We start from the raw sequence: 21,991 nt of genomic DNA, 5'->3' as shown, positions 1-21,991 counted from the left end.
CCCAGACCTCCAGCCCCATTCGGAGACCCACGTGCCCTGGGCCCCTCCTCACCCCGCACCCCCGCCCACCTCACCCCCTGGGGGGTGGCAGGAGGAAACAGACTCGGGAGGCCACAGTGTAGAGTCTGTCGTTTATAGGTCTCTGCCAGTCTCGTCCGTCCGTCTGTCTTTGTGTGTGTATCTCTACCGAAGGGGTGAGGGGGACTCATGTAAAAATCCAAAATACAATCCTGACTGAGCACCCGCAGTGCTGGTCAGTCCCAGTGAGGCTGTAACACCTCAAGCAAGCCGTGGCACGCAGGGCTGAGGCCCTCACTGCCGACCGGGGTCCACACCTAGCCCCTCAGCCAGCCTTCCTCCTGGGGCCTCTAGGAGACAGTGGGGTCCTTGGCTTTGGGGGGCTCAGAGCCCGTCAGCAGGGAGATGGTGGGGTCATCTGTGTAGTCGTCCCCCTCCGAGAAGTAGGACCCCTCCCCCAGCTCGAAGAGCACGGGCAGGTCGCTGCTTCCCATGTCCACGGAGCCCGGGTCCACCAAGAACAGGGGTTGCGCCGTGTAATGCACCAGCTGCTTCCCTGGGGGTGGGGACTGGGTCAGGGCACTGGCGGCGGGGCGGGGGACACGGACGCTGGGGCGGGGCAGGGCAGGGGCTCGGGGCTTGGCTCACCTGAGTCAGGGGTGCTGTTCTCTGCCTCAAGGGGCCTGGGCGGCTCCTGGGGAGAGAGGAGCTCCTGGATCTGCTGGGGCAGGAGGGGGCAGAGTGAGGGCTCCCCTCGCCGCCCCCCCACCCCCACCCCCCCCGCCGGCCCCGCCCCGCCTACGCACGCTGGCCAGGCTGCTGTCAAGGTCAGGCAGGCTCATGTCGGGCACGGTCACCGAGGGGCTGAACAGCTGCGGGAGGGGAGGGCAGTCAGGCTGTGCCCGTGGGCTGGGAGCAGGGTGGGGGTGGGGAGGCACTCACATCCAGCAGGGCGCTCGTGTCCACGCTGAAGCCGTGGCTTGTCAGCATGGTCTGCAGGTTGTCCAGGTTGGAGTCCATGGCGTCCAAGTGGTCACTGAGTTCAGTCCTAGCCAGAGTGGGTGGGGCAGGTCAAGTGGAGCTCTAGGCACCCCCAGCCAGATGCCCTCCTGCCGGCGCTCACATGCACCAGCCAGGGGGGCTGCCCTCAGCTAGAGCCCAGCCCGCTGGGGCCCCGTCGCGCACCCGGTGTGGGCCCAGGGGACGTGCGTGCCGGCCGGTCCTGTCACTGTGAGGCCCAGTGAGGCCTCTGGCAGCACTTGGGGCTGGGCCAAGATGGCAGGGGGGCCCAGGAGGGGTTTAGTGCTCAGGACGGGCTGGGGGCAGTTCTTCAAGCTTGACAAGGTCTTGCCTTCACGCTGGAAGACGGCAGGGATGGGGAGAGGGAACCGTGAGCAGGGTGCGGAGGGCTGGTCTCTGCCCTGGGTCTGGAGACAGTGGCCAAGAAGGCCCCGGGCCACCTGGCGGATCTGTGCCACTGGAGGGGTGGCCTGGCCGGCTCTGGGAGGTGTCCACGGGGCCCCGCCCCGCCCTGAGGGGAAGCTGGTCAGCACAGCAGCCAGGACGCTGGCTGCCCCGGTAGCAGTCGCCAGGCTGGGAGGCCCAGCTCTGTCCGTCAGTGACCTGGGGCACTGGCTTGGGCCCCAGAGCCTGGGGTAGGGGGGAGGGCTGCTCCCTGTTGCAGAGGGCCCGGGACGCCTGTTCACCAGGCAGGGCCAAGTGCTCATGGCCAGGCCAGGGTCTGGTCCGAGGCTGGCGAGGGGCCTGAGCTCTGGCGGAGCCCTCCTCCCTCCCCAGTGGGGACGGCGCTAACCCTGGCTGGACTCGGCCATGCAGAGAGGAGGGGCAGGGGAAGAGGCGGGCGACCCCAGACATCTGTGGAGCGCGAGCCAAACTGCAAGATACAAAGACAAGAGCCCCCCGATTGCAGGTGGGGGCCGGGTGGACTCCGTGCCCCCCGCCCTTGCTCGCCTGGCCTCTGGGGCAAGCCCTCTGCTGGGCAGCAGGACAGGGGCAGTGGCCAGAGTGGCTCAGAGAGCAGGTGGGACAGGCCTGCGAGGCCACACACCCTTGGCTCCTGAGGCAATGGGGACGTGGGACAAGCAAGCTCTGAGCTCAGGGCCAGGTCAGCTGGCGTCTCCCCCAGCAACCCGTGTCCACAGCCTGACGACCCCTTGTACCAGCCCCTCTAGGATGGTCCTGGCTAGAGGCCTGGCTGTGCTTCCAGGGGCTGTGGTGCAGGTGGGTGGGGTGGCACTCACTTGTCCAGGCAGGCTACGCTGAGGCACTTCTCAGGGGCCGAGGCAGGTGGGGGCGAGGGTGAGGGGTGGCGGCCCCCTGCATCCGTGAGGGGTGTGGCCGGGGTGGTGGGGGCAGGCTCGCTTTCCCGCAGGATGGAGTCAATGAGGGCGGTTGGGGACAGGGGTATCTCCACGACAGAGGACGGGTGTCCAGGACTGGCCTCCTCCACCCGAGGGCTCCGAGGAGGGCTGGGGGGCTCCTCCTTGACGCGTACCAGGGGGCTGCCGGAGAGGGGCCTGCGCACACGGGGAGCACACACCTCAGTAGCCGCCTCTGTGGGCCCCCCCTTCTCCTGACTGTTGGATGACGTGGCCCCCACCTCTCGTCTACGCTTCCTCCCGGGGAGGCCAAGGGACTGCTGGGGGCCAGTTCGGTGATGTCGGAGATGATGGGTCCGGAGCTGGCCACGGCGTCTGGGGAGTAGAGGCTGGAGCTGCTGTAGGCCGGGGAGGGAGCCTGCCATCGAAGGGAGGTGACCTGTGTGGCAGGACCGCCCTGGCCCGCCCTGCCGCACCGCCCGGGCCCGCCCTGCCCTGCCGCACCGCATGCTCACCGAGTAGGGGCCCGAGCCGTGGATGTGCTCCAGGGAGTACTGCCGGCCATACTTGGGCATGGAATGTGCCGAACTGCTGTCGTTCAGCATCAGGGGGCTGTGGAGGGAGAGGCGGGGTCAGGGCCCTCCCCCAGGCCTCGGCAGCCCAGGCCTCAGCCAATAGGAGACAGGCTGGCCCGGGGCCCTGTGCTGAGGGACAGGCACCCCCCACGCCTCACATTTTCCTCTTCACCCCCAGGATCCGGTTCGACTGCACCAGTGAGATGAGGAACTGGATGAGCTGTGGGCGGAAAGGCACAGTCAGCCCGGCCGAGGGTGGGACCCAGCTGGCGCCCCCCGGGGCCCGCGGGCGCACCTTGTTGACGACCTTCTGCTGCTGGGCGTGCTTCTGCCGCAGGCTGGCCACCTCCCGCCACAGGGCCTCGTTCTCGCTGGAACACACCGGGCGGGGTCAGACGCCCCGTGCCCCCTCCCCCGCCCCGGGCAGGGCTCGCTGGCACCGCAGCCCCTCGGTGCTCTGCCTAGCCGCCTAGCCGCCGGGGAGGACATACAGACGCAGCAGGTGGGGCGCCAGTTGGGAGGGGCTCCTAAGGAAGGGGCTGGGGGGCTTAGGCAGAACACAGGGCTGGGCATGCTGGGTGTACCCCAGGGTCCTGGACACACTGAGGTGGCAGACCCTTGAGTGTCCGCCCTCCAACCCCGAGCCGTCTCTGCCCCAAATGAACACGAGGAGAGGAGGGAAGGCCAGGGGTGCAGTGCAGCCCAGCTCTTCAGGGGGTCATCCTATGCCTCTGGGGGGCTCGGAGCCCCTCACCAGGACTGGAAATGGCTGACAGGTGACTTCAGGGGGTGGAAAGGGCCACCTGAGCACCATCTTCCCAACTGGGCAAGCTAGGGCTGTGATCAGGCCATGGCCAGCCCCCTGAACGTCTCACTGACATGGAACTGACCCCCTTGGCCTCACCTTGAGAGGTACCTATGTCCTGGGAGCCCAAGATCACCTAGCCCCCATCTCCAGGGGTCATATAGTTAGTGGCTTCTGCCTGACCCCAAAGTGAGGACAGCCAGAGCCCAGGAGCCTCTTCCATGACACTGGAGTCATGAGGCCCTGCCCCGAGGGGATCTGAGGCCACATGAAGCTGAGCTGAGGGTAGCCACCCTAGGCTGTGGTTTCTGAGGTCCCCAGGGCCCCCAAGTGCATCGGAAAAGGCCCAAGCCAGCCTTCTTCGGGGTCCTGGTTGAGGACAGGAGCACAGGGCTGGTTATGTGGCCAAACGTGCCCGAGGGGGGGTGGGGACCAGCGGGAGAGCCAGCACCATGAGGGCCATGAAGACCCCGCCACCCTGGCCCGCAGGGTGCACACGCGGGAGGCAGTGGGAGGAGCCCAGCTCTGCCTGTTGGGACAGGACGCGGGTCGGACCCTGTCTCCCGGGGAGTGAGCACAAGTCCAAACCTAATTCTACATTTGGAGAGCACAAGGCCTGGGTGCCTGTCACAAACCGTGGGAGGCGGGGCTGGTGGGAAGAGGCCCCAGGAGGCAGTGGCCAGCGACCAGGCCTGCCCTGTTCCTGCCTGCTCCTTTCTCAGGCTGCCTCCGCGGGGGCCCCTCATCCCTCCATCTCCCTGCCCAGATGCCCCCGCAGCACTCGCTGCATGGAACCTACTGCTTCATGGCCAGGAGTTTGGAGTCCATGCTCTCTTGCTTCCCCTTCATGAGCTGCACATCCGTGAGCAGCTTGGTGACGCTGTCCTGGCGAATCTTTATGTCCTCATTCTTCAGCGTGGATACCTGGGTTCCCAGGGGGAACAGTCACTGAGATGCCCCCCCCCCTCCCCGGGACACAGTGCCAAGGCCAAGGGGCTGGCGGTCTGGAGAGGGGCCTTCACTGTGGTGGCTGATGGGGGAATGGGCAAGGGGAGTCCAAGACACACAGCAGGGAGGGGAGGGCCCATCAGGAAAAGGACTTGGCGTAGCCAGGCCAGGCCAGGCCAGCAGGCCGCCGCTGAGCTGCCCTCAGCAGTGGATAGGCCCGGCAGGACAGTGAGTGGACGCTGCGTCCCCGCACAGCCTGGAGGAAGGTCTGAGGAGGCAGAGAGAGGGAGGCTGGCTACTCACACTGGTCACTTTCCTCTTGATGTTCTCAAGGAGCTGCTCCTGGCCACGCAGGAAGCATGGGTGCTGGAACTCAGTGTCGTCCCTCTCTGGCTTGACCAAGCCACCCTGCTCAATGTGGACCACCTTCCGGAAGCCGTCTGCATATGGCGGGGTGGGGGCCACTCTGCCTCAGGGCTGGGGACCAGACCCCCAACGACAGCCCAGCCAATGCCCCGCTGAGGGGCATCAGAGGGTCCCAGAGGAGAACTCGGCCTGGAGCGGCTCTGGTCCCACCACCGCTGGCAGCCGCTGGGTCTAAGGGAGACCCCACATCCCCAGATGACGAGCCCTCCCCACCACGTGGCTGTGTCCGGCTGGGGCTTTACCAACTCCTCCCTGAGGACTCTGGGCTCAGGCCTGCTGGACGCTGGCCGCCCAGCTACGAGAAGCTGCGGCTGCATCCTTCACCGCAGCGGCACAGAGCCTCTGTGGAGGCGGCCCTCCATCCCTGCCCCGCACGCCGGGAGGGCTGGGTACTCACACATGTTGAGCTGCCGCACGAAGCTGGCCATGTTGTTGTGCTTGAAGTACTTGGGCAGCACCTCCTTGGCAAACTGGCCCTGGTCAAACACGTGGAAGCTGTTCCCGCTCTGCTGGGAGACACGCCACCGAGTCACATGCTGCCAGCGAGGGAGATGCTGCTGCCAAGAGGTGGGCAACCCCCATGCCTGCCCCCTCAGCAGGGGGGGACGCCCGTGACCATCAGCCACATGGGCCTGGTCCCTCTGCCCTGTTGGAAAGTCCTGCTCCAGGCTTCCAGAGGTTCCCCAAACACACAGCATTCCAGACCCAGTTTTTAGGGATCTTGTTTTCGCCTTTACCACCAAACTCCCCCCCAAGAGCACCTAAGACCCCAGAGTGAGGCAGCCAAGAGAAGGGGAGCCTGACTTGAGTCACTCTGGAGGGAAACACACGGTTGTGTTCAGAACCGCAAGTCCGCTCCTCTGTGGGCGTCTGAGACCCCAACAGAGTGGCTACACTACTCTTCCTCCATCTCCTTTCTGACCTAAACCAGGAGCTACCAGGAGGGTCAGGGTCCTGAAGCAGGGACAGAGTGGTGAGGGGAGCTGGGGCGGGGGGTGAGAGTCTACGAGAGACATCGGGCACGGCTTCCCCCGTCAGAGAGGGCACTAGAGGTAAGGAGCGCGAGAAGCCAGAGAGGATCCCCCAGGTGCCCGAGGAGAGCTGGAGGCTGGCCAGTCCACGTATGCGTGCACATGAAGACAAGCTCGGACAGAAGCACGCGAGGGGTTCAGAGGGTGGAGGAAGGACCTCTGGAGACTCTCCTCCAAAGCAGCGGTAAGAAAACTGGCAAAAACGTTAGAGTGCACTTTTCCAGAACTCTGAAAATCAGTCAAAGGGCTATAGCAACATGGGGGGCATTTACTCAAGAACAATGGTTCCCTGGCAGTAAGATCCGAGAGCGCTGTGGGATTCTGACTTGCCCTACTCCCGCCTCCCCTCCTGCAGCCATGAAAACCAGCAGCTGAAATCACAGAACCCTGGCACCCTGGCAGCCACTGGGGTGACGACGGGTCTGGGGCTTCTTCAAGGCCCCACTCTCAGAGAATTCCTATTTTACTGGTCTGACAGCTCCCTAGGAGATGCCACTGGCAAAGCTGTCTTTGCTTGATTTGACCCAAAACTCTGCCAGTATAAAAAGCCTTTTCCCTGGGGATGTTTGTTGATAACACCAAAAGAGGACTTTAAAACTTTGTGGCTGTCTAAAGCAGAGGATAACAGTTAAGGCAAAAAACAAGCTAACCAGAAAACTTAAAAGAAAGAGCTGGGGAGGGGCGCCTGGGTGGCTCAGTTGTTAAGCATCCTGCTTTCAGCTCAGGTCAGGATCCTGGGGTCCTGGGATCGAGCCCCACATCGGGCTCCCTGCTCGGCGGGAAGCCTGCCTCTCCCTCTCCCACTCCCCCTGCTTGTGTTCCCTCTCTCGCTGTGTCTCTCTCTGTCAAATAAATAAATAAAATCTTAAAAAAAATAAAAATAAAAATAAAATAAAATAAAATGAAAGAGCTGGGGAATGAGATATCGACAGGGGTTTTGAAAAGCTCCAAAATATTCCTGGGAACCCAGAAGTCACATGCATGTGCAGGGCTCTGTGGAGAATCAGGATAAGACCTGAAAAGGCCCTAAGCTTGCACCTCTGGCTGACTTCAAGGCTCTGCATCAGCACCAAACAGAGGATGAAATAGAGGCACCACTGCCTGGCTGAGTGCTAAAGGCGTACCCCGATGCATACACAGAGCCCCCAGCAAAAAATGGCACAGTTATGGGTTCCAGGCATTAAAGGAAATTTCTGTCCCCTTCACTACCTGATTACAACGCTAACCAAGGAAAGACTTCAGTGGTCACAAACAACAAAGACCATAAATTGTCCAGAATTAGTTCAGAAAAGTCACGAGACAAATAAATACCAACAACTACAAGAAAGAGCAATTGCCCTGGGGAGGAGGGAGGAGCTGATGTTCAGAACCTAACATATACCACCTATATTAACTGAAAGTCCAATTTTCTTTTTTTTTTTTTTTTAAGATTTTATTTATTTGACAGAGAGACAATGAGAGAGAGAGCACATGAGAGTGGGGAAGGTCAGAGGGAGAAGCAGGCTCTCTGCCGAGCAGGGAGCCCGATGCAGGACTCGATCCACGGACTCCAGGATCATGACCTGAGCTGAAGGCAGTCGCTTAACCAACTGAGCCACCCAGGCGCCCTGAAAGTCCAATTTTCAATAAAAAAGAGACATGCAAAGAAAAAAGGCCTGGCCTATATACTGGGAAAAAAAGCAATCACTTGAAACCATCCCTAAGGAAGGAAGCTTAGAAGTTGGGTTTATTATACAAAGACTTTATATCAGCTATTTCAAATGTGTTCAAAGATCAAAATGAAACTGCATCTAAAGAAATATAGGAAAGCATGAAAATATCTCATAAAATAACGAATATCAATAAAGATAAAAATCATAAAAGTGAACCAAATCAGAATTGTGGAGTTAGGAAGTATAATAACTCACACATAAAACTCACTAGAGGGGCTTGAGAGCAGATCTGAGCACAGACAAGAAGGAATCAGCAAATACGAGGATAGGTCAATTGAGATTATCCAGTCTGAGGAACAGAAAGAGAAAACAGTGAAGAAAAATGGACAGAGTCTCAGAGACTGTGGGTTACTACCAAACACCGGCTTATGCATAATGGGAGTCCCAGCAGGAGAGGAGAGAACAGAAGGAATAATGGCTAAAAACTCCCCAAATTTGATGAAAAATGTCCAGGAAGCTAAACAAACTCCAAGCAGGATAAACTCAAAGAGAGTCACATCTAGATACTTCATAATCAAACCGCAGGATGAAAAGACCCAGCGAGAATTTTGAAAGCAACAGGGAGAACAGACTCATCATGTACAAGGGAGCCTTAATAAGATTAATAGCTGATTTCTCATCAGAAACCATGGAGGCCAGAAGGCAGTGGGATGACATTTAAAGGGGCTGAAAGAAAAAAACCTGTCAACCAAGAATTCTATATCCAGCAAAAGCACCCTTTGAAAATGGGTGCTTTTTATGGGAAATTGCTCAATTTCCCCTTCTGGGATGTCAAGTGTGAGGAGATCTACAGAACCACTCCCAAGTGAAACAAACAAAGCTTATTTAAATCATTTAAAGTCTCTGAAAATTATCCTAAAAGCATACAACAAATAAGAACATTTATTTAAGAAAACCTACTGGGGCACCTGGATGGCTCAGTCATTAAGCGTCTGCCTTTGGCTCAGGTCATGATCCCGGGGTCCTGGGATCGAGCCCCACATCGGGCTCCCTGCTCCGCGGGAAGGCTGCCTCTCCCTCTCCCACTCCCCCTGCTTGTGTTCCCTCTCTCGTTGTATCTCTGTCAAATAAATAAATAAAATCTAAAAAAATAAAATGAAAAGAAAACCTACTAAAACTATGTAGGAATACTGAGCCTGCAGCATCTGAGCCACAAGCTGTTGCCCCCCCACTCCAGTTCACTTTGACTGATGCTACACTCTGGGAGGGCATGGCCAGGAAGATGGGGGTCCCTTTCCCCTCTGTTTCCAATCAAGGCTTACTGTATCTCACTGAGAAGGGAAGGCCACCCAGCATTTCTCATCCTGTCCAGGTCAACAGGCTAAATTCCTGGTGATTGCAACCAAGAGGTTGGTCGGGATGGGGGGGGAGTTTGCCCCTATCCATATAATGCACGCTGTACCCCAGGCTTGGCAGGCTGAGTGTACTGAGCCCCTGACTGCCCTCCCCCCAGCTAGCATGTAGGGTAGAGCATCCATGCTGAGAGAGTCAAGCTGGGAAGACAAGAGGCCACTGCCCTGCCCAGTGCCTGGAGTAGTGGCTCAGAGAGTTCCCCAGGAGAGAGGCAGTCCAAAGGAAAGAGAGTTCTGAAGGTCTCCCCAAGCAAACTCACTTTATGTGAAACAAAGTGTAGAAAAGTTCAAGTCTAAGGCTGCTCTTGAAAACAGTAGCGCCTCTATATTAAGAATAACAAGCTCGAGGGGCGCCTGGGTGACTCAGTTGGTTGCGTGCCTGCCTTTGGCTCAGGTCATGATCTCAGGATCCTGGGACTGAGTCCTGCATCAGGTTCCCTGCTCAGCGAGAAGTCTGCTTCTCCCTCTGCCTGTGCTCCACCCCCAACCCCCACTCATGCGCTCTTTCAAAAAAAAAAAAATCTTAGAAAGAAAAAAAAAAGAGTAACAAGCTCAAGGGGCACCTGGGTGACTCAGTTGGTTGAGCATCCATCTGACTCTTGATTTTGGCTCAGATCATGATCACAGGGTCGTGGAATTGAGCCCCACATCCAGCTCCATTCTCAGCGGGGAGTCTGCTTGAGATTCTCTCTCCCTCTGTCCCTCCCCAGCTCCCATGCACACACTCCCTCCCTCTCTCAGGTAAATAAATCTTAAAAAAACCCAAAACAACAAAACAAAAAAACCCAGTAACAGGCTCAACCACAGCCAGTTTGTTCACACAGGAAAGAGACAGCTAAGAGCCCTCCCAAGTCAGAACAAACCTCAGACCTTAAAGACCGCCACTGCTTGAATGTAATTGGACAAGACTGTTCAACAATCTGTGCCCTGGGGCACTGTCAAAACCAACAGAACAGTCAGGCAGTAATTATAGAGCCTACAGTCTGGGTGTAATACCCTATGAGGCAGTGAACTAACACAGCATGCAAAGAGAGGAAACAGACCTCACTAACATAACCTACAAGCCAGCAAAAACCAAAAACAAGCACAGGAGTGGCTGGGTGGGGTAGGCATCCAGAAGTACTGCATTGCCTAAAATGTACTTTTTCAACAAAATGAGACATGTAAAGAAATAGCAAAGTATGACCCACGCACAAGGGAAAAGAGAAAAACAATCACAGAAACAGCCTGTGAGAAACAAGACGTCAGATTTAACCAAGACTTCAAAGAATACATTATAAATATGTTTAGAGAGTCAAGGAAATCATAGTCAAGGAAGATGAGGTGACAGTGCCTCAGCAAAGGGACAGTAACAGTAAAAAAAACAGTAATCACAAAGCAGAGTCAGACAAAAACTCCAAAGTTCAACGGTACGATAACCAAAATGAGAAATTTACTAGAAGGGCTCAACAGCAAATGTGAACTGGCAGAAGAAAGAATCAGCAAATTTGACAATGGACTGATAGAGATTATGAAAGCAGAAGAACAGAGAGAAAACAGTAAAGAAAAAATGAAAGGAGCCTCAAAAACACGTGGGACATCTTTAGCTGCACCAACATATATGTAAATGGAGTACCATAAAGAGAAAGGAATGGAACAAACATTCAAAGAAATAAGGCCTGAAAACTTCCCAAATTTGCTTTTAAAAAAATCCATAAACATGGTATGCCATTCCATTTACTTAGGTCAACTTTGCTTTCTTTCATGAGTGTTTTTACAATTCTATAGTTTTGACATATAGATCCCTGCATGTTTTACCAGACTTCTCTTTAAGTACTCTTCCCCCCAACCCCGAACAGCTGTAAATGATGTTTTAAAAAATATCAATTTCCTATCTTTCATCAGAAATGTAATTGATTGGGCACCTGGGTGGTTCAGTCGATTAAGTGTCTGCCTTTGGCTCAGGTCACGATCCCAGGGTCCTGGGATGGAGCCCCACATCATGCTCCCTGCTCAGTGGAGAGTCTGCTTCTCCCTCTACTCCATCCCCCTGCTTGTGCTCTCTCTCTCTCTAATAAATGAAATCTTAAAAAAAAAAAAGAAAAAAAAGGAAATGCGATTGATTGGGGAACCTAGGTGACTCAGTTGCTTAGGTGACTGCTTTTGGCTCAGGTCATGGTCCCAGAGTCCTGGGATCAAGCCCCACGTCAGGTTCCCTGCTCAGCAGTGAGTCTGCTTCTCCCTCTCCCTCTGCCCCTCTCCCTGCTCATGCTCTCTCTCAATAAAATCTTAAAAAAAAAAAATGCAATTTATTTTTGTGTGTTGACCTTGTATCTAGTGACCTTGCAAAACTCATTGTTTAGTTCTAGGAGTATTTTTTAAAAAAATTTTAAAGAATATTTTATTTATTTATTTGAGAGAGACAGAGAGCACAAGTGGTGGGAGCAGCAGAGGGAGAGGGAGAAGCAGGCTCCCTGCATGTGGGGCTCGATCCCAGGATCCTGGGATCATGACCTGAGCCGAAGGTAGATGCTTAACTGAGTCACCCATGCGCTTTTTTTTAATTTTTAAAAATTAAAAAAATTTTTTGAGAGTATGCATGTGTGAGCGGGGCGGGGGGGCGGGTAGGGGTAGGGACAGAGGGGAGAGGGAGACTCTTAAGCAGTCTCCAAGCCCAGCCTGGAGCCCAACACAGGGCTTAATCTCACAACCCTGAGATCATGACCTGAGACAAAATCAAGAGTTGGATACTTAACCAACTGAGCCATCCAGGCCACCCCTAGTTCTGGGATTATTTTTGTAGATTTCTTGGGACTTTCTATGTAGACAATCATGCTATCTCTGATTAAGGTCGGCTTTATTTCTTCCTCTCCAATATATATTCCTTTAATTTCTTTCTCTTGTCTTCAAGTACTGGACAGGCCTTCTGGTACAATGTTGACTAGAACTGGGGAAAATAGACACTGTGCCTTGTTCTGATCTTAGGGGAAAAGCATTCAGTCTCTCCTACCATTAAGCATGACATTAGGTGTAGGTTTCTTTGTAGACCCTTTTGTATCAGGCTGAAAAAGTCCCCACTATTCCTAGTTTCCTGAGGAATTTTTTTTTTTTTACAAACATATTTTGTCAAATGCTTTTTCTGCAAATAATATGTTCATGTGGTTTTTCTTCTTTAGGTTGTTAACACAGTGAATTATACTGACTTGATTTTAAAATCTTGAACCACCCTTGCATTTCTGGAATAAGTTCCATATGTTGTGACATTACTTTTTAAATATATATTGCTAGATTTGCTCATATTTTATTATGAAAGATACTGGTCTGTTGTTTTCTCGGACTGTTTTTGTCTGACTTTTTAAGTTTATTTAGTTTTAAGTAATCTCTACACCCAACGAGGGGTGTACCAGGGCTGTTATTTGTGATCACTAGCATTCAACAGATGTGATGGTATTTGAGGACGGGTTACAAAAGCTACCTGGGGCTCTTGCTCTCTTGGATCCCTCGCTCTGAGAGAAGCAGGCTGACCTGCTGTAGGCAGCCCTAAGGAGAGGCTCACGTGGTGAGGAATGAAAGTCTCTTGCCAAAAGCTACTTGCCACAAAACACTTGAGTGAACTTGGAGGCAGGTCTCTCTTCAGTCGTCTTGACATGACTGCAACCTCAATGAGAGACCTTGAATCAGAATCAGTCTGTGACTCTCAGAAACTGTGAGGTTTGTTGTTTTACCAGTTAAGTCTTGAGATATTTGGTTACACAGCAATAAGTAATACAAGCACTAAATATTTTGTGTGTGTTTTAAAGATTTATTTATTGGGCGCCTGGGTGGCTCAGTTGGTTAAGCGACTGCCTTCGGCTCAGGTCATGATCCTGGAGTCCTGGGATCGAGTCCCGCATCGGGCTCCCTGCTCGGCGGGGAGTCTGCTTCTCCCTCTGACCCTCCCTCCTCTCATGTGCTCTCTCTATCTCATTCTCTCTCTCAAATAAGTAAAATCTTTAAAAAAAAATAACGATTTATTTATTTTAGCAGGGGGCAGGGGCAGAGGGAGAGGGAGAGCATCCCAAGCAGACTCCTCCCTAAGCACAGAGCCCGACGTGGGGCTCAATCTCATGACCCTGAGATCATGACCTGAACTGAGATCAAGAGTCAGATGCTCAACCAACTGAGCCACCCAGGAGCCTCTTTGTGTGTTTTTTTTTGAAGCTATTGTAAATATTTCCATTTTCAACAGTTCATTGCTAGTGTGTAGAAATAGAACTGGTTTTTGTATACTAACGCTGAATCCTGTGGCCTCACTAAACTCATTTATTAGTTCTAGTAACTTTTTTTGGTAGATTCCTTGGGACTAAGTCAGTGACAATGTTTTCTATAAATGCAGACAGTCTGACATCTCACCTTCCAATTTTTCGGTCTTTTATTTACTTGTTTGTCATATTACTTGACCAGGGGATTACACAATTTGTTGTTTTTTTTTTTCATTGCATTTATTTATTTTTATTTTTATTTTTTGGAATTACACAATTTGTTAAAGAGAAGTGCTAAAAGCAGACATCCTGGACTTCTTTTCCATTGTTGGGGAGAGGCACCTGCTTTGTCCCCATTAAGTACAATGCCAGTTGTAGGTTTTTGCAGGTGCTTTTTTTTTTTTTTTTCTATTTTATTTATTTATTTGTGAGAGAGAATGAGAGACAGAGAGTACGAGAGGGAGGAGGCTCAGAGGGAGAAGCAGACTCCCGGCTGAGCAGGGAGCCCGAGGCAGGACTCGATCCCGGGACTCCAGGATCATGACCTGAGCCGAAGGCAGTCGCTTAACCGACTGAGCCACCCAGGCGCCCTTGCAGGTGCTTTTTTTTTTTTTAAAAGATTTTATTTATTTATTTGACAGAGAGAGACACAGTGAGAGCAGGATCACAAGCAGGGGGAGAGGGAGAGGGAGAAACAGGCTTCCCGCGGAGCAGGGAGCCTGATGAGGGGCTTGATCCCAGGACTCTGGGATCATGACCTGAGCCGAAGGCAGACGCTTAACGACTGAGCCACCCAGGCGCCCCCTTGCAGGTGCTTTTTATTGGACTGAGGAATCGCCCTTATTAGTCTGCTGAGCTGTTATCATAAAGTGGATGTTATGTTTGTCGGTGTTTCTCCTTACTCCATTGAGATGGTCATGTGGTTTTTCTTCTATGTCCGCTGACGTGGTAAGTTACACTGAGTTCTGAATGCTGACCAGACTCCCATCTATGGAACTCCCTTCTGGCCTCAAGCGTCAGAGTTGCTGAGGAAAAGGCAGCATTGTTCTGTCTATGTCCCTCTGTGCAATTCCCTTTCTTTTTCGGGCTGCTTTTAAGATTTTCTCATCATCACCTGCTTTTAGCAACTTGATGGTGATATGCCCTGGTATGCTTTTTGTGCTTATCCTCCTTGGAAAGTCTTTTTTTTTTTCCCTAAAGATTTTATTTATTCATTTGACAGAGAGAGACACAGCGAGAGAGGGAACACAAGCAGGGGGAGTGGGAGAGGGAGAAGCAGGCTTCCCGCGGAGCAGGGAGCCCGATGTGGGGCTCGATCCCAGGACCCTGGGATCATGACCTGAGCCGAAGGCAGACGCTTAACGACTGAGCCACCCAGGCGCCTCATCCTTGGAAAGTCTTATAAGTCTTGGATCTGTGGGTTCGCAGCTTTCCAAAAACTTGGATGGTTATGTCCCTCCCCCTTTATTCTTGAAGTTCGCTTGTGTGTCAGGCTGTGTGATATCGTCCCCATGAGGCTCTGCTCACTGTTTCCAGTCTGGTTTTCTCTGGACATCACTATGAATAGTTTCTATGGTTACTCTAGTTCAGTGATCTTCTCTTCTGCAGTATCTAATCTGTTAATCCCCTGCAGTGACTTACACAAATAAGCTTTGGATTTTAGAGTAACTTTAGGTTTACAGAAAAGTTGGGAAGATAGTACAGAGTTCTCATATACCCTGCACACTATTATTAACATTGTGTACTTGTCGCAAGTAATGAATCAATATACAGGTCTCCCCTGCTATCTGAAAGTAGAGTGTTCCCAATCTTTTGTAAGCCGAAATTTGTAAAGCAAAGAATTACCGCTAATTAATATGGAAAAATCTAGAGTAGTCCCAGACCCTAAAAATAATCTTTCAGTTAGCTAAAACAGGTACTAATGTAGGTCTTTTTTAAAGCAAGATGGCATAACATGAACTTTCAAAAAAAGGGGCATGCCTGTACCTTATTATTAACTAAAGTTCCTATTTTATTCAGATTTCCTTAGTTTTTATCTTCTGTCCTTCTGTCCCAGGACATCATCCAAGGGATTATGTTACATTTAGTTGTTATGTCTCCTTACATTCCCCTTGGCTGGGACAGTCTCTTAGACTTTCCTGGTTTCTCTTGACCTTGACAATTTTGAGGAGTACTTGTCCGGTATTTTGTAGAATGTCACTCAATTTGGATTTGTCCTGTGTCTTTTCCTCATGACTAGTTGAGGTTATATAAGTTTTTGGAGGAAGACCACAGAGGTTAAGTGCCCTTCTCATCATGTCATGGCAAGGACGCACACTCTGAGGCCATGTCTATCAGGTGTCCCCACTGTAGTTGCCCCCCCCCCCCCGTTGCTTCTTGGAAGAAAGTCACTAATGTGTAGCCCACACATACAGGTGAGGAGATATGTGATGCCTCCCTGAAGGGGGATCTACACAAACAATGTGGAATTCTTCTGCATGGGAAACTTGTTCCATTGACATTTTTTTCTCTGTCTTCCACTTCTCTGTCTTCATGGGTTTGCTTTACTTCTTTGAGCACTCGGAATATTTTTACAACTGTTTTAATGTCTTTGTTGGCTAGTTCCCATCACCCCTGGGAACACTGCTATGACTCTCCCCTTCTTTGTCATAGGACACACTCTCCTGCCAATTGGCTCACCTGTTAGTTTTGATAGGGCCCTGGACACGAGGGTTTTTATGTTGTGTCTGGGTTTTGTGATCTTCCTCCTGAGAGTGTTTTGTGTGGATCAGCCTGATCCTTTTACGGCTTCTCTTCAAATTCGATTACATTGTGTTTGGGGCAGATTTTCTTAATTCAGTCCCACTTCCAAGCTGTAGCTCTTTTAGTCTCTGCTGAATGCTCTGCATGTTCAATGTGGTTCCTCCAAATTGGCTGGGAGAACTCAGGTAATTCACGGCCCTGTGTGAGCTCTCCTCAGTAGCTGTTCCTTTTCTAGAAGGTTCTCAGGCTGGCTTCATAGGTCTCATCCTATGGGCAGGTGGAACCAATACTCTGCTGAAGACCCAAAGGGGCTCATGTGCAGACTCCTGGAGCTCTTTCCTGGTATAGCTCCCTTCCCTGTTACCACATCTTGCAAACTCTAGCTGCCTTGGCTTTTCCAAAGTCTGGGCTGTTAGTTTGAAAACCACCTCCAGGAAGAAAGCCTGGGCACCTGTGTGGCTTACCTGTCCTTCCTGTTTTCCAATCCTGAACACTCTTCAAGGGTTAAGCCCACATTGACTGTGTCCTACAAGCCCTACCTTAAGGGCCATCAGGAGTTTCAAAGGTTTCCTGGTGAATCCATCACAGAACACCACGTTCCATCTCCCTGCCTGAAGATTCAAGACCCCTCCTTCTCTGCTACCTCTGGGGAATTCCTGGAGGTGGTCTTAGCTTTTCCTTGGGTATAATCAAAGCCTGTGATTAGAAGTATGGAAGCAGCAGGGAGAAGTGTGTGCCCAGCTGCTGGCTGGTGAGCAATGCCCTAATCCTGAGATGCAGTTCTCTTTCCTTCTCTCCTTCCTTCCTTTTCTTTCTCTCTTTCTTTCTATTTAAAGTGAACTCTACACCCAGCATGGGGCTCGAACTCACAGCCTCAAGACCAAGAGTTGCACTCTCTACCCACTGAGCCAGCCAGGTGCCCTGAGATGCACTTCTTCTTTTTTTTTTTTTTAATTATTATTATTTTTTTTAAGATTTTATTTATTTGCGAGAGAGAGAATGAGAGACAGAGAGCATGAGAGGGAGGAGGGTCAGAAGGAGAAGCAGACTCCCTGCTGAGCAGGGAGCCCGATGCGGGACTCGATCCCGGGACTCCAGGATCATGACCTGAGCCGAAGGCAGTCGCTTAACCAACGGAGCCACCCAGGCGCCCCTGAGATGCACTTCTTAGTAACTGCCAAGTCTGACTGTAAATTTGGAGCCTCTGGCCTTATTTTTGATGGCACTAGGAATAATCTAAAACGAATCTAAATTCTGCAGGCATGTATGCTTTTATAGAGAGGATCTCTGTCTTTGAGTATTTTCTCAAAGGCTCCATGACCCCAAAGGGTTAATAACCACTGTATTCCATGAGGGGGACCACCTGCACTATCTACCCAGAACATTTCAGTCCCCCAAATGTCAATCCAAAGACTAGTCTGGCACAATGTGCTCTGGTCTCCTGTCTGGCTGCCCGACCCTCTCTGGGGTCCAGGGACACGGGCATTTGGGGCGGTAGGTGTGTGGCTGGACAGCAGCAGAGAAATCCAGGCTGCAGAGGGAGGTGACAGGACGTGTGAGGCTGGTCGAGAAGTGGAGGGTCACTTAGGTCCTCCTCCCCCATCCTAGTTTTGTCCTTATCTGAGTGTGAGACCATCGGCACCGTCATGTCCTGTTCTTCTTTCTGCTTAAGTTAGCTTAGGTTAGTTCCTGCAACACAAGCACCCAACACAATCCTCCTCATCTCTGGCCGCTGGCGTCCTGCACTCTGATCTCCAGGCCAGGGAACACGTGCAGGCCGGTGACTCTGCTCACTCTGGCTTTCCGGCTCAAGAACAGAGGGGTCTGTGGTGGCAGCTGCTGTCCTGCCAGGACTGGGAAGCATTTGAGGGCTGGCCGTCCGTCCTCCTTTCACGGAAGACAGCCCCCCCCCCCCCCCCCCCCCGAGGGAGAGGGCGCCTTGAAGCCAGAGCTGCAGGCTCCAGGGCCTATGGAGTGTGAGGACTCTGGCCTAGGCCCCATATCATACCCGATGGGAGCTCTTTGCACATTCCAGAGTGGGTCTATCCCACTGCCCCCTTCCAGGTCCTCGAATAAAGGATTCTGAGCACACACGGGTCCTGTGGAGTCAGGCGCGCACGGCTATGCTCCGGACATCTACCTTCCCCCCACCCCCACCCCCACCCCCAAGGAGGCCATCATGGCCCAGACCTCCAGCCCCGTTCGGAGACCCACATGCCCTGGGCCCCTCCTCACCCCGCACCCCCGCCCACCTCACCCCCTGGGGGGTGGCAGGAGGAAACAGACTCGGGAGGCCACAGTGTAGAGTCTGTCGTTTATAGGTCTCTGCCAGTCTCGTCCGTCCGTCTGTCTCTGTGTGTGTATCTCTACCGAAGGGGTGAGGGGGACTCATGTAAAAATCCAAAATACAATCCTGACTGAGCACCCGCAGTGCTGGTCAGCCCCAGTGAGGCCAGGGTCTAACTAAGAAAACAGGTAGGGCAGGGCCAGCGTCTTGACCCTGTGGGCATGGGTGGGTGGGGGTCTCCTGCTGCCACCAGGAAATACAGAGTGCCTGGCAAAGACGGTCAGGGAGCAACAGCTGGTTTTCATCAGAAAGATGCTGGATTCACGTCTGGTTTAACCAATCTCCAGCTTTTTTTGAGACTCAGTTTTCTCTTCTATTCTTCTTTTTTTTTTTTAGAGATTTTATTCATCCATCCATGAGAGACACAGAGAGAGAGGCAGAGGGAGAAACAAGCTCCCTACTGAGCAGGGAGCCTGACGTGGGATTCGATCCCAGGACCCCGGGATCATGACTGGAGCTGAAGGCAGACGCTTAAAGACCGAGCCACCCAGGCGCCCAAAACTCAGTTTTCTTATCTACAAAATGGCCAACTGTCCCCTCCTTGCATGGCTGTGGATGGAGGAGAATTGATACTCTTGTGCAGGCGAGGTCTGAGGAAGCACAGCCGGGCTGCCGTGTGGTGGCTGCAGCCATCTACGTCAGGAAGGTCCTGCAGCATGCCGTCCAGCCTGCCGCTGGGAGCAGTAACCTGCGGTGCTCCTTCAGCATTTTGGCTCAACGGACAGATCCCTAAAGGCAGGATCCAGAGGGCCTGCTGGGTCCTGGCAGCTGTCTGAGAACGAGCTCAGCAGGCTTGGGGGGTGCCTCACCTGCCTCTCAGTGTCCGGGGAGGAGGAGTGTCCCTGCCTGTCAAGGGAGCTCTGGAAATGGTCCATAGCCAGCTCTGAGTGTACAGGGGCGACCGTGGCCTGATTCACGGACAGTCCCAGTGGGCGTGGGAGACACAGGCTGTAGGGCAGGAGAGCTGAGGCACACCCCAGGCTGTGCTCATGGTGGCCAAGTTCCCTCTCTGCAGCAGCAGGAGCTGTAGGGTCCTGCAGCACCTGTCTGGGGGCAGCTGCATCTCTAAAGACCCTTGCTTATCCAGCTGAGATGCCATGCCCAGTGCATCTTTAACTGTATCAGGATTTGAGGGTGAGTAAGCCAACGTAATCCTCTGGGGCAGTGACCCGTGGTCTGTCCCTCAGGCTGGGCAGAGGAAGCTCAACGCTGTCCAGACCTGACCCCACTGGCCGGAGGGTTTCTGGGACTGGACCCCTTCCCTCACCTTACTCAGCCTTGAGAGTCAGCCACCATACCTCTGACTGCCCCTTGTCCCCTAGGTCAAACGTGGTGAGTTTCTCTTGGTACAACTGTGAGAAAACTTCCAACACAAAGGGAAGACACCAAAAGCAAGGACATCAGAGCTCTCCAAGGCCTCTGAGAGCCAGCCTCTGGGCCACAAGTCTGCAGAAGACCCTGTGTGGACTTTTGTGGTAGAGGCCACAGGTACAGGACCATCTCCTGACCCCGAGCCAGGCAGTTCCCCAGGCCCCTGCCCAGCCTGGGAAGGGCTTCCTTCCACTACTGAGTTACTGTTTGGTTTCTGTATTCATTGTTAGTGCCAGCCCCTACCACTATGTCCCGCTTGACCTGCATATAGACCAGGAAGGATCAAATACTCATGCTCCAGCCGGTTCCCCATCTCCCTTTCCCCTGACCTGATTCCCATCCCCCCAACGCCAACAGGATTCAAGGGCAGCCACTATAAGTGAGAGCTGTCACAGGCCTGATCATTCCTGTTCAAAGGCCTTGCCCAGAACATAGAACACAGGCTGCAGGTCCTGGAGAGTAAGCTGGTGACACTTCACCCACATGCCTCACAATCTTTAAGCAGAAAAAGCAAGCAAATTAAGGGGCACCCTAGCAGGTGGGATGGATCACCCTAGCAGGATTAGACTTGGAATATTTCCCAGGGCATCTCTGATGCCCCTCCCCAATCTGGGTTTAAGAGTATTTCCTGGAAGTTAGGGGAAGGAAAAAGAGGAAGAAGGAAGATAAAGGAAAACAGAAATGCGGGGTCACTTCCTTTGGTTAGAAAAATTCGAGGTCTGGAAAGAGGGGATGGCGGTAACACGGCAGCTTGTAGGAAAGCATGTTTCTCCTTTTCAGGGCCCTTGCCTGTCATCAGAGAAAACAGGTAGTGCACTGAGGAATGGAGTGCCCACACATGCAAGTCACCGAAACCCATACAAAGTGTCTCCAATAAGAACGCTGCATGATACCTAGTCTCTTTATTCCCAATCTTCAGGCAGAGCAGCGCTTGAGCAAACAGACAACCCAAGAGTCAGCTTCAACCTAAACATTTCATCATTCCTAATGGCTTAAGAGCATGAAAGGAAGTGCTTAGCAAAATCTGAGAAACCCAGCGTTTTGGCCCTCAAGAGGTCAAGCATATTTGGAGGCACCCAGAGGCTCTGGACCAGGGTGGCCTTTCTTCAGGGCACCCATTTGCCAGCCCTGGGGTATGGCTCTGGCCTTCCCCAGACACGACATCACAGGATGGGAACAGCAGATTCCGATCTTCAGCTCCAGACACACTCTCTGATTTACCTCTGCAAAACCGGAGCTGTCCGGTCTCGCAGGGTCAAACCTTGTAAACAAGCCTGCTGCCAGGCAACAGAAGACAGGGACTTGAATAAAGACGCCCTGTGAGGAATGAAAAACAAAGCGGCTCTAGGGAAACCCAGCTCCAGTATCTCTGGGCATGGGTTCGAGATCAACTTGAACTTTATGACGTTTTACTTTCTGTTTTCGTTCCTTTCCCCTTTGCACTAGAGCAACGCCCTCCAATTCACGCGCCACGTCCTAATTTTCTACGAATAGCTGCCGACCACACCGCCCTGGTAACTCATTTGATAAAATACAGAGGGTCACCTGGGCACAACGATCGCCAGCGAGACTGGGTACTGCTCTACGGGCCGACACACTTCCGCGATCGTCCAAGAGTTAGCGAACGACCGGAGGAGAGGCCCTTCCTCCCCAGCCCGGGGACACTTGGCGTGGCAGGAGCCGACCAGAGCGAGCCCCGCACGCTTTTCCCGCGAAACCTGAGCCCGAGCCCCCGCCTCCCCACATCCCACCCCTCACGGGGACTGGCCCCAGCCCCTCACCGGGCTCCAGCAGATAAGAGCGTCGGTGTCCGGGTCGCTCACGAGGGTCCACAGCTTGGTCAGGAAGGCCGGGACGTTGCTGGGCCCCGCCGCGCCGGGGCCCACGGGCAGATCCATACCGGGCTAGGCGGGGAGAGGCGGAGGTGACGACCGCGAAATGGGGCCTCGGGCCGGGCTAGCGCTGCCGACGCGCCTGCCGCCGGGGTAGCACCACCGCCACCGCCGGCTGCGCACACACGGCCCCGCGGCCTAGCATGGCCGCAGCCATCTTGTGACGGGCGCGCTCCCGCCGGCGCCACCCGCCCGCGTCGCCCGGGCGCGCGT

General features: G+C 53.2%; 1 protein-coding gene across 4 annotated transcripts; it reads right to left on the bottom strand.

The window, feature by feature from the left end:
• Positions 1 to 113: 113 nt before the first annotated feature.
• On the bottom strand, positions 114 to 21,944 carry HSF1 (heat shock transcription factor 1). Of its 4 annotated transcripts, none has more exons than XM_044914322.1 (14): positions 21,668 to 21,944; positions 5,509 to 5,617; positions 4,989 to 5,125; positions 4,537 to 4,661; positions 3,228 to 3,303; positions 3,091 to 3,152; positions 2,873 to 2,969; positions 2,639 to 2,775; positions 2,280 to 2,555; positions 1,832 to 1,912; positions 961 to 1,066; positions 825 to 890; positions 667 to 739; positions 114 to 574 (listed from the first exon to the last, which is right to left on the bottom strand). In XM_044914322.1, exons 1-14 carry the CDS (start codon positions 21,782 to 21,784, stop codon positions 369 to 371), a joined length of 1,668 nt encoding a protein of 555 aa, XP_044770257.1. In that variant the 5' UTR covers positions 21,785 to 21,944; the 3' UTR covers positions 114 to 368. The 4 variants fall into 4 exon arrangements, with proteins under 4 accessions (XP_044770257.1, XP_044770258.1, XP_044770259.1 ...); XM_044914323.1 differs by having other exon boundaries at positions 667 to 736; XM_044914324.1 differs by lacking the exon at positions 1,832 to 1,912.
• Positions 21,945 to 21,991: the final 47 nt, after the last annotated feature.

This window comes from Neomonachus schauinslandi, chromosome 4 (genome assembly GCF_002201575.2).
Source record: "Neomonachus schauinslandi chromosome 4, ASM220157v2, whole genome shotgun sequence".
Lineage (NCBI taxonomy): Eukaryota > Metazoa > Chordata > Mammalia > Carnivora > Phocidae > Neomonachus > Neomonachus schauinslandi.
This window is presented reverse-complemented; position numbering and strand designations above follow the sequence as displayed.

Excerpts from the sequence above, each read along its gene's own strand:
- HSF1 (XM_044914322.1), bottom strand. The coding sequence starts at position 21,784 with ATGGATCTGCCCGTGGGCCCCGGCGCGGCGGGGCCCAGCAACGTCCCG. Across the intron at positions 1,067-1,831 it reads CATGGCCGAGTCCAGCCAGG|GACTGAACTCAGTGACCACT; the intron begins GTTAGCGCCGTC and ends CACTCTGGCTAG. Across the intron at positions 575-666 it reads GAACAGCACCCCTGACTCAG|GGAAGCAGCTGGTGCATTAC; the intron begins GTGAGCCAAGCC and ends CCCCACCCCCAG.